Source organism: Ochotona curzoniae, unplaced genomic scaffold (genome assembly GCF_017591425.1).
Source record: "Ochotona curzoniae isolate NIBS_2020 unplaced genomic scaffold, NIBS_Ocur_1.0 scaffold_4506, whole genome shotgun sequence".
Lineage (NCBI taxonomy): Eukaryota > Metazoa > Chordata > Mammalia > Lagomorpha > Ochotonidae > Ochotona > Ochotona curzoniae.
Window position 1 is genome coordinate 37,277,779 of NW_024467119.1, and position 12,466 is coordinate 37,290,244.

Genomic DNA, 12,466 nt, shown 5'->3' on the forward strand with positions numbered 1-12,466 from the left:
AATTATTTTTTAATTTGAAAGATACACACACACAGGTATACTATTCAACTGCCTGCAACAATGTGAGCTAGGTGAAGCTGAAGCCAAGATATTAAAGCTCAATTTGGGTTTCCCACTTGCATGGCAGGTACCCAATTATTTGGGCCACTTATCTGCTGGTGCCTCACAGGGATGTTAGCAGGAAGCCATAAGGATGTGCAGAGTAACAAATGGTATAACCCACTGCATCACAATCCCCCTTTTTTCAACTTCCCCACCCTGTGTTTTATTTTATTTTTGATGTTGTTACAATAGCTGAAGTGATGGTATCAGCCATCATGTGCATTGATTCTGGATAAATTTTCAGGGTCCAGAAAAGACCTTGAAGTTAGCACTGAGCTCAGGCTGACATCTCAGGTGAATAGTAACCAAAATGCCAAGCCATCTCTGATTTATGCCACTTCCAAAGTCTGTTCAGAAAAGAATTGAAAAAGGTATCATTTGTAAATTACTTCTGTAAAAATTAGTAATCCTATTTTCACAAGTAAAATCTAATACTCAACTGCCTATATTCCTTAAATACTGTTTGAAAAGCAAGAGTGTTGGCTGGAAATAGAAAAATCTTGCACATGTCTATGTATCATTTTAAGACAGTTTTTGCATTTCAAATAACTTCTAGCTAAAAGTGTAAAACTAAATGACGTTTCAGGGTAATTAGTGAAGTTTCTTTAAGCCAGTATATCCTTTTGTAAAACAATTTTTTGTATCTTCAACAGGTCTGTGAGATATACATTTTGCAATATAAATTAGCCTGGCATTTAGCTTAATTTGCTATGCAGGAATTTAAGTGGAAACTCAGTACTTACAATAGGTCTGACTTAACCTCAGCAGTGCTGTTTGAGCGCAGACTATTGGCTTCTGTTGCTGAGATGTACTTAAAAAACAGCAGGCAGTTAACTGAAGAAAAAGACATACCAGTTCTCACTGCAGAGAACCAGATTCTTCGTAAGATGAAGTCAGTAGAGTTGTTTGTTGTTTTTCTAATTAACACATTTACAGAAATTTCCTCTGTAGCAATATTGACTAAAGCAAGTGTTGTGTAGTAAACAGTTCATCCTGGAATGTGGAAAGTACTACTGGATTAGGGCGTGATCACTTTAGACACCACTGAATTCAGACTCATAAATGTAAGAGCCTCTTAAGAATAGTAAAATACTTTTTCTTTTCTGATTTTTGCCCTTATACAGTTTTGTTGTTGATTTTTGAACTTTTGTGACAGAGAAATGTCGTTACATTGAGATTTCTTTTTGGAACCCAGAAAGAAATTTCTAGTTTTATTTATAAATTTTTAAATAAATTTATCTTAGAAGCATAAAGACACAGACATCCTGTGCATTGGTTCATGCTCCACATGTCCCCAGGTAGCAAAATGACAGACCTGGGGCTAAAGTCCGGAACTGGGAACTTGAACTGGGACTCTTCATGTGCGTGTCACAGACCCAGTGACTAGAACCATTACCCCTGCCTCTTAGAAATCTCAACTAATAGGAAGCTGAATCTCCAGTATTGAACCCAAATATTCCTAATATGGTTTGCCTGTATCCTAACAGCTGTCTTAGCCGTTAGACACCATGCTCTGAATTACTTATAACTTTTACATAACAATAAATATATAAATTGCCTAAGACACTAGTATTCTGAATACCACTAATTTCATTTCACTTGGTTTTCCCTCTTTGGAAATTTTTATGTGCCACTAAAATATATATAACTTGGTGCATAAAAGAGTAAACTGGGTGAAAACACATCTGCATATTTTATAAAAGGGTTTTTAAATCATGACATGCACTTAGAAACAAAAGTAAATAACCTAGATTTTCATCCTCAACACCAGGTTTAGAATAAAGCTCTCTACTGATTAACAAAGTGATACAAAATAAATTTAAAATACCTTTCCCCTGTATATTGCCGTTTATGGAGTTTTTACTAATCATACTCATAGTCTTTAAGTCACTTTCCTTTTCACTGTTACAATAGAACTAAAACCTACATAAACTGCAAAGCCCTGTTTCACTTTATGTCATTTCTAACTTTTAACTCTCATATCCTTTCCATTTTTGAAAACATGTTTTCATTAAGTCTCTATTATGTCTTTGTTATGCCCAAATGGTTTTTAACCAATTCATAACTTTTTACCAAGTTTTAATCCATTTGGCTGTAGATGAGATTTTTCAATACAATCTATAATACTGATATTGTATCTTTATATTATGAATGATATATATGTTATATATACAGCCTAATATAGAAATTGTATGTTGAATTGTATCTTATTTTAACACAACTTCATCCATAGTCTTAGTAACCAGTAAATTTAGTAATCTTATAATATTGTCTGTAAAGGCTCTAGGAAGAAGATAAACAGGTTATAATCTTTAAAAACTTACTTTTAGTGATGAGTCAACATACATTCAGTTGAGTTACTAGGAATCTGAGGATACTTTTCTGGACCTATAATCTAGTCTATACCAATGTTTTAAACATTAAATTTAAAACTCAGGGGGAAAAGGTTCCTCAACTTGAGATCTTCTCTCCAGATCTCCATTCTTTGGAGTTCCCATGAGTGTGACCTGAAGAACTTGGAACCATTGAAATTCAAATGTAGGTAGGTAAGTGTTCACACCAGCGCATGTGTTGATTGCCTTATATCTATTTGTATATGCATCTGTTTTGCACCCCCTCAGTTTCTTTCTTCCGCTTCCTCCCATAGATCTCGTAGGGCTTGTGTCATCCTGGTACTATGTAATTTTGTAAATTTTGTATTTTGGTCCATGATGTGTGTCAGGAACAATTATCAGAACATCTTGAGACGTTTGTGACATTTATGATGTGCTGTCTAGAGACTGTCTTCCACACCTGTCTGCTGTGTATGGCCTGGGTTGCATTTTTATGAGTTGCTTTTTGTGGAATCCTGATGAACTTTGCCCTGAGGCTTGTGGTACTCCATGAGATACAAAAGTCATAGCCTTTTGCAGAAAGGAGTCAAGAGTTGTTCCAGTAACTTCCTTATGTATTTTATTTGGAAAATGTGAATTATTCTTGATCTAATCTTGTTAGTCTTTCACTTTAAAGTCATTCCTGATATCATTTACTACATATGAGTTTAAGCCATACAGACAGAATCCATAGTCCTCAGTGCGCCCCTGACCCCATCCCCACCCATAAATGAGGAAGATATGTCCAGATACTTAGTTTAAGGTCATGTCTCTGAAAATATCTGAGTACCAAAATCTAGGATTCCTTCATGATTTCAGTTTTCATTTCCTTTTGTTTGGTTATTACATCATTGCTATCACAGAATGTCTTCTCCATGTTTTCTTCATTCTCCTACCCCTCATCTGTAATGAAAATTAGGTAATCCTTTGACATTGGAGCCTATACTTATGGTCTTCGGACTCTTTTAGACATCTAAAAAGTATTAAAGATCTCAGACATTTTTATGCAAATCAGTTACATCTATTGATATTTTCTGTATTAGAAAATTTAAATGGAAAAATTGATTTAAAAGAAACCAGTTATTAACCTAAATAACATTTTCATCAAAATTTAAAAGATGGAAAACATTGAAAATTCACATTTTATTAGGATTATGTGATCTTCAATACAGTGGCTACTAATGCAGTTCAGTGCCCTTTTGAGGTTTTGCTTAAGTGGCAGGAGCTTTATTTTTGCAGTGTCAGTGAAAAAAAGTGACACCTTGATGTTTTTATCAAAAGAATTTTGACTTTGTGATCCTCTGAAAGGATTTCAGGGACCCCAATTTGAGAACCATATCTAGGGCATCTGCATCATAAAATGAAGTTGTTTAGCAACCTGCTTAAATAAGAAAAGTCACATGTTTCTTGGGCCTTCACTCGCTGAGGAGAGTGACTTGCCTGCAGAATGGATATATTTTGAAGTTAGTTCACTTTGATTTTTGCTTTAGTTAGCATCACAGAAATGGATGTAAAGAAAGGAAGCCACATGGTCCAGAATAAGTCTGTCTAGTTGAATGATTAAGTCTCTCTTCTTGTGTGTGATATATGTGTTGTTATATGTGAGTGATTAATTGGGCTCTTGCGTTGTTTGAAAATATTTCCACAAAGCAATGTGATTTTCATGAATTATGGCAGTTCACATAATGCACTATTTGGCTATGCAGCTTCTCCTGATCTGCCACAGTTTCAAATATTACAAATACTGTTATTAAGCTCTGCAACATTTCTTAAATTCTTGGCCCTCTTTTCCTTGGAACCAAAATTTACAGCATTGTAAAAGAGGTCCAAATCAGTGCCAGAGATGCCAAGTTAGAAGAATGTGAAGAATGTCTCATCTTCTAGTGGCATTCTCATGTGGAATCATCTCCATGATCAAGTGTGTTACTCCTGATATCCCTGTGCTGTTGGATTCTTGTAGTTCTACCAGCAGTACTGAGGGGGTGTGTGATGCTTACGAGTATGCAGACATATAGTGGAATTTGACTCACACTCAATGCATGCGCTAGTGCCCACGCTTACGTACCTGAGACTTAATGATTGTGCAGCTCTGCAGTATTTGACAAGATAGTCAAAATAAATAATTAAACCAATTCTTAAAGAACAAGGATATGCAGAGGTGACTTGCACACTGTGCTTCCTGGTAAGTGATGATGTGATTTTTAACTTAGAAACTCCTCAGTGCATGGTCTTTATCTGTAAGCATAATGCAAGTACTCTGCCATAATAACATATAGGTTTCACACTATTTAAGTATTTTGCCTCTTAAAATTTATGTTGAAGTTTGTTCATTACTGCTGAATTCTGTATTCAGAAAAAAATATGTACTATGAAAAGTATAAAAGCAAATCATTTGGTTAAATACACTACATTCATGTATTTGTATTTCCTCTTTGAATAAATTTCATATTTCCATTGCTGATTTGAAGTTGTTTCAGACTTTTTGCAGTCTAACCTTCCCTCTTAGGTTTATTTTCTATTGTTTTGATAATATGGCCTTTTCTAGTGCATAGATCATCCCCCTCCGCAAGCAAACCAGATGATTATCCCTAAAAACTCACTCACCCATCAGTTTCCTGCGGCAATAAGCCTTTGTTGGCTTTCTCCTACCTTACTCTAAAAGCAGGAATTAACAAAGACCACCAAACAAGTCACGGCTCATAATCCACCCACTTCCTTATCTACAGGTTAAAAACTTTACAGACCAACCCTGTCAGAGATTTGTACTATGAGGTCAAAAACAGAGTTCTTTGCATACCAAATAACTAACATCCAAGTATTTGGAGAAAAGTATTCACTTGAAAATGCCAGATAGTTTTAAGGAGACACAGAATGTAAAACACTCCTCTGTCCTATTGAATCATTAGTGACCGTGTAGCACCGCTCATAAATGTGAAGTTGTGTGTCCCAGCTTGCTGCCAGAGGCAGTAGTTTAAGTTTTCACTTCACCTTCAGCCTTGCTGCTGAAATTGTATTGTAGTTGCCTGTGGAACCATTGTAGAAATCCAAAGCAGGTTTCATGCCTTAAGTAAAGCCACTTAGTTGCTTAGAAAATGAAGTCAAAACGTGGCATATGATTAGGTTGACCTCATTCATTACCTCTTGAACTCACTTTTTTTTTTTAAATAAAATACTTTAGTTAGCCCTGTTTTCCTTGTTAAAACTACATTCCTTCCTAGAGTGAATCTTAATGTTTATTGTGAAGAAACTTTTTATAGATCTCTGAGTTAATTTCCTTTGTTGATCTTTATTATACCTCTTTTTTCTGAGCTTTTCATATATTCTCTCATTTCCTGTCATGTATATATTATATAATCTATGTTAAAAATCAGTGGTAATGTTATTTATATAGCTTCAAACTCTGACCTTCAGGAAAAGAAAAACAAAAACTATGTTTCGATGTATTTTATGAATCCAATTGCATTTTTACAAATCTTTCAATTAAAGGTTCAGAACTCAGCTCTTCCAAAGCACTCTGTCTTGAGTGTTCCAGAGAATCACGACAATGGGCATCATTTTTCTTTGCTGTAATTTAAGTAGCACTGAGCTTGTGACAGAGCTAAAGACTTTTTCCTTGCTAATACTCATTTCAACTTGAACACCTTTGGTTTTGTTTTCCTTAACAGATTCCCTTCAAGCTCAGCTTATCAATATGGGTGTGATTCCTACCTTAGTGAAATTACTGGGCATCCATTGCCAAAATGCAGCTCTTACAGAGATGTGTCTTGTTGCATTTGGAAATTTAGCAGAACTTGGTAAGTCCTAGACATAAACCATGAACTGACTTGATTCATTAAGATCCTTTCAGGTTTTCCTTTAAATGTCAAAAACCTGGGAATTCATTTTTAGTTGTCTAAATTTTTAGGCATTCCAGGGTGTTTTCTTCAGTGTTAAAAACCAGTAAATATGATTATATCTTATGATATTATTTAGAATTTACTACATTGCTTCCTAATTAATTTCTATATTAAGACATAATATTTCTATCGTATATTATTTAATAGTTGACTATTAACACTAAAGGTAGCTAACTTTAGTATTGACTTTAATATTCTTACATTAGAAATGGCCTTGAAATTTCATTATAGTTATGTTATAAATAATTTTTTGATTGAGTAGAAAAAAATCTAGCCAATTAAGATTCTTTCCTTTATAAAATCCCCCAAAATAACAAAACTTTTTCAGGAGAATATATTTATAGCATATAAAATGTAGGTTTTTTTTAAAGATGTATTTTTATTTGAAAGGAAGCATTTCAGGGAGAGTGGAGAAGAGACAGAGGTCTCCATCCACTGGTTCACTCCCCAAATGGACACAATGGCCAGAGCTGAGCCAGTTCGAAGCCAGGAGCCTCCTTCAGGTCTCATGTGGGTACAGGGTCCCAAAGCTTTGAACCATCCTCTGCTGCTTTCTCAGACCACAAGCAGGAAGCTGGATGGGAAATGGAGCAGCTGGGACACAAAACTGCACCCATATGAGGTCACGGAACTTGCCAGGGGAAGGATGAGCCAATCACAGAGAAAAACTAGTGATAAAATGAATAAAGAAAATGCCATGTTAATGGAAGTGGTTGAACCTTGAGAGAATTTAGCTACAGGAATCTTGGATTTTCCAATAAGATAGTACTGGATATGTATTGAAAACTCCCCTTTACAACTGTCCCATGAAGTAAGCAAGCCCTAATTATTACTGCAAATCCAACCTTGTGGTTTATTTGGTAAAGTGAATTTGGGATAAGCTTATAGAAGGGAATTTGTGATAGGGAAGGTAGACTACACATTTAGACTTCCTCCACATCATTTGGTGTGTAAATGCTAATGTAAATCTGCAATGTTTAAAAATTTAATATAAATGCAAAATTTTAACATTCTCCCAAAATTACCTCAACAAAACCCAGAGTATAAAGTGGTTAACCTTAGGACATTATTTTTCAAACATTCCTGAATTGTGGCCCATTGTACCACTTATTATTGCTAATCACATCTGAAACTGAACACTGTTGATTCCCACCATATTCAGGGTACTCTGATAGTTCATCTTTGAACTAGAGAAGTTATAGAAAAATTATTTTACATAATATTTTTAAAAGAAATTTCACACAGAAGCATCTTTATTTTGGTGGTGATTTTAACTGTCACTTCTGACTTTATTCTTTGTGATTGGTTTATATAATTTTACTAAAATATTTGTCTTACATTTTAAGTATTGACATTTAAAATTGTACTGTGTATTACAATTTTCCATGATATTTGTTGAGTATAAAATTTGCATTTAAAGAATACTTAGTAGTTAAGGGAAATACAGGGAATTGTGGGTGTTGAGTCATAACAGATTAAGTTGGTACTTGGGACTCCAACATCCCAAAGCAAGTGTCTACCTTCACTTCCAATCCAACTTTCTACCCATTGGATTTAATGGATGATGGTGGAAATACTTGGTCCCTTGTCACCCAAGTGGGAGAATATAGTTCAAGGTCTTGGTTCAGCCTGGCACAGCGCTGTTACAGGCATTCACAGAATAAAGTAGCAGATGAAAAATTGCTTCTTCCTCTAATTCTCTCATTTTTAATTTTACTCTGTATCTTGCTCTGCCTTTCAAATAAATAATTTTAAAATTCATGAAATAAAGAAAAGCTTGTTTAGGTACAAAGTAGTTTTAAAGCAATGTATAGTTTTAATGCCTAACTTTTACATAATATGTTTTCCATGAATATTTTGAAATGAACACAAGGAATTAAATGCATGACTTTCAAAGATCCAGAACGTGGTATTTCTCTATATTGAACAACCCTGAGATCTGTAATAGTTAACAATTTGCAGTTTTGCTGAAACAGGTTTGAAAAGAGATCCACACTCCAGGGTGGGTGCAGGGAAATGGGCACAGACTTAAGTCTCAGCTGCTCCACTTGTGATCCAGCTCCAAATTGATGGGCTGGGACAGCAATGGCAGATGGCCCAAGCGCTTGGGCCTCTGACACCCACATAGGAAACCTGAAGGAAGCCCCCTGCTCCTGGCCTCAGCTTGTCTCATTCCTGGCCATTGGAGCCCTCTTGGAGTGAACCATTGGATAGAAAATTTTCCCCTCTCTCTTCCCCTTTATCTCCCTATCTGTAACTCTACTTTGGAAATAGATAACTCTTTCTAAAAATTTAAGTATTAAGTTCTTTTAATTCTATTTTTAAGTGTTCTGATACATACTTTTATAGTAGATGGATATTTTATAGTTTCTGTATGCATCACGTCAACATGTACTTTCTCACTAAGCTGGTGTTTTTATTGAGTCATGTGGAATGAAACTGAAACAGTGAAAGAATGCTTCTACATTGGATTTTCAAACATTTTATTTTTTGAAAAAATAGATTTACCAGAAACTGAAAGCCCAGAAATAAGCAGGAATTTTTGCTCTTGCTCTGTTTATCGAAAACTCACCTCCATTAACTAGTCCTTTTAAAAAATATGTATGATCTTAAAGATAGCCTTAATTACTTTCCAGTCTGTTAACATCTTTTTTATGTATCTTACCGGTAGCTGGCAAATACTGCCAGATGCATGATATAGAAATAACCAAGGAAAATAATGTTTTATCAGAACACGTGTGTGCATGCACACACACACACATATATATATAACTAAATTAGATTGGGAAGATGGAATGTGGGGAGTTGCAAGAAAACATGCTTCATTTTTCATACTGGAAAGTTGATCAGAAATACCTAAAATTAACAAATGGAAGTAGTAGTACATTAGAGATAGGAAAGTTAACCATTAAGCAAAAAAAAGTTTGTTTCTTGTCCCTGAAAAAGAAATAGTGACAAAAGGGGACTGAAATGTGGTAAAATTATGCTAGCCAGCCCTTTAAACTGTGTAATTTTGATTTAAAAAGCCTTAGTAAGTGAAGTTCTTGCTAAAAATCTATTAAGAATTTGTGTCATTTAATGTGGGTATAATATAAGCATTCTTCATGCTGCCTTTTCATTTTATCTACCTACAAGGTAAGTATAGATTTTGCTCCTTAATTATTGTATATAATACAAGTACATTGTTTTTCTGTCAGCAAACATAGCCCAAATTACATAGCAGCAGTGATTTGGTTTCAGTATAATAAATGGGGAAAGAGAATATATTTTGCAAAGAAGAGAATACAAATATTGTTATTTTAGAGAAGAATAAAAGCACATAAGTAGATAAGAGATGTTGTCTGTCTACCTCACCTGTAATTTCATTTCTGAAATTCATTTCATTTATAGAATTCTCGGAAGCAGAGGAACAACCAGAAATGTTCTAGAGTTAAGTCATCTCTATTTAAATCATACTGTCCTCCCTGTAGGGTAGTGTGTGCTGACATTTACAGAATGTGATGTCTGAAGGCTTAGTAGATTATTAGAAAGGGCACCTCACCTCTGTTTTTTCACAGCACCAAAGCATCTAACATTCTTGAGGGAAATTTTCATGATTTTGGCATATCTGATGAAAGCAGTGAAATACAAAGAAAATTAAAATCACATTGAGCTGCATTAACATCTCTATTTGTCCTTTCTTTAAGTTAAACTTGCAGCACTTATAGTTTTCTGTTTGATAAATAACAGATTTATCTTAAGGTTAGAGAACAATATCTGAATCTTGGTTTCATTTACATACTTCTGTTACTTCCTCATTTAGTCCACTTATTTTTAACACCTATCTATCATGCACTGTTCCTGTGTATTATATTGTGGTACACTATCCCTGCTCTCTGGGTGGAGTGGAGGAGTGGAGAATTACAAATAAATAGGTAAATAATTGTTAAGTATGATGACTGGTATTAGAAAGTAATGAGATAAGGCAAGAGATTAATGTAAACAAGAGGAATAGAAAGAATGTTCAGATAGTTAAGGTTTCTAAAATGCCTAACTGTGCACAGTATACTGTAGCTTTCTCTGGAAAATTCTGCAGTATTCATCCACCCAAATAAAACAGGCGAATGAGAGAGGACAGTAGTTACAGAGACCATGATTGAGGACAATAAAATGGTCCATCAAAGATATTCTAGAATGTCAAAGATATTCTAGAATGTGCTCCCAAACATGGAGAACTCATGTATATTGGATTTGGTTGGAATTCTCTGAATTTCCAGAAAAATTAACAGAATGTCTGGTTTAACCAAATAAATTGAGAAACAGTTTGGAAAGAAATGGAATGGATTCTAGTTGTAAATTGGAGGGGGATTGGTAGGTCTTGGTGATTTATTGATACGGAGTGAAATCATGAGCTGTGACTCCTTCATGTCTGCTTTTAGGGAAGTCTTGAGGAAGCACAGATTTCAGGGTATATCAGATAAATTGTTTTAGATATTGAGTTTAGAGGTGTCAGATAAGCAGTTAAATACATAACTTTGAATCCAGAGGAAGGCTGGTGAAATAGTTATAAAATACCAACACAGAGATACTTTTCACTGTGGAAGAGAATTAGATTGCCTAATGTAAGAATCAAGAAGATAAGAAAGCAAAGCACGAGTATGTCCCAAAGGACAAGAATTCATAGAAGTCTGGCAGAAAAGGAGAAGCAAACATGGAGACTACAAAATGAAGAGAACTAGACTGAAGATAGGTTAAGAATGTCTGAATTGAAAGTAGAGGCTGTATACATAGAGATTGCTACCAAGAGACTTGGTGAAAGTGACAGATTGAATGGTAGCTAAAGAAGGTGAATAGAGGAAAGTGTATCATTCTGACATTGTTTCATGTTGGGAAATAATAATATTCTTAAATACTGACTGGTGGTGAGGAGTGGATGGAAATGCTCAGGAATCAAGACGGAGCGACATCTGAAGTATATGTGAACAATTATACTTCAATAGCAGGCTTGTTGGAACCAGTGCAAAAGCATACCACTTTAGTGGTATAAAGATAAAATGATAAATCACGCTTAATTCATCCAGTCTGCTCATGAAGTCTGTTATGAGTATTCTAAAGGCCTTGAAACTGTGCATTTATGACTTAGTGATTTTATTGTTGCTATGGTTACCTGTAATGCTAGTGAAAACATTTTTTATAGTCTGATATAACTGGGTCAAAATATTTTCTTTAAAACCTTACACACTTTTCATTTCAAGGGCATTAAACTGTTTTTCCTACACTTGAAGAGTGCTTGATTATTTTTTTTAATCAGTAATGATGCAAAGTGACCAAATATTGAAAGTAATACAACAATTTATGGGTTTAATTTTGTTTAATTCCCCCAATTTTTTTTATTTTGCAGAGTCAAGTAAAGAACAGTTTGCTAGTACAAACATTGCTGAAGAGCTGGTAAAACTTTTCAAAAAACAAACTGAACATGATAAAAGGGAAATGATTTTTGAAGTGCTTGCTCCATTGGCAGAAAATGGTAAGGAAATATACCTTTTCATATTTGATCATGAAGACTTTTTAGCTTTTTCATAATATTTCTTATTCATTATTTAACTCAAAACCCATTGGTGTTTTATTCATGATGTGTTAAATATGATGTCTACATTATGTACCCTTTAGCTATATCTACATTGACCAAAGCCACTTAGAAAGTGGCTTTGACATTTTTGGTCAAATCTATAAAGGCCAGCTAAGAGGCTGAACACTATTTCAGTGTCCTTGTAAGGCAAAGGGGATAAAAACTGGAGTGCTAGGCCCGCCAATGATAAGGGTATTTGTCAACTGTTACTCTCCAGTGAGAAAATATTAAGAATTTACCTGATTCCTTGTAATTAATTTTCAAATATTATGTTTACTATGCAATCAAAAGTACTAGACACTGCATGAGAAGCAAGACAGTAAGCAAGAACCAGCACAGAGAGTAAAGCATCAGCACAAAACTTCCAGATACAGGAATTATCATTCATTGTCTCAGAACAGGTATGCTCATTATGTTCAAAGAGTTAAACTGGAATCTAATTAAAGTCACACAGCAGATCTGAGAAATCAACAAACGAAATCCCTGAC

At 34.7% G+C, this 12,466-nt stretch overlaps 1 protein-coding gene across 7 annotated transcripts in view; it reads left to right on the forward strand.

Moving 5' to 3' along the window:
- RAP1GDS1 (Rap1 GTPase-GDP dissociation stimulator 1) overlaps positions 1-12,466 on the forward strand; it is a 131,222-nt gene that overhangs the window by 94,332 nt on the left and 24,424 nt on the right. For all 7 annotated transcript variants that reach the window (XM_040966997.1, XM_040966993.1, XM_040966991.1 and 4 more), the window contains 2 exons: positions 6,140-6,268; positions 11,751-11,876. In XM_040966997.1, coding sequence (XP_040822931.1) covers positions 6,140-6,268; positions 11,751-11,876 — 255 coding nt within the window. The remainder of the gene's footprint in view (positions 1-6,139; positions 6,269-11,750; positions 11,877-12,466) is intronic.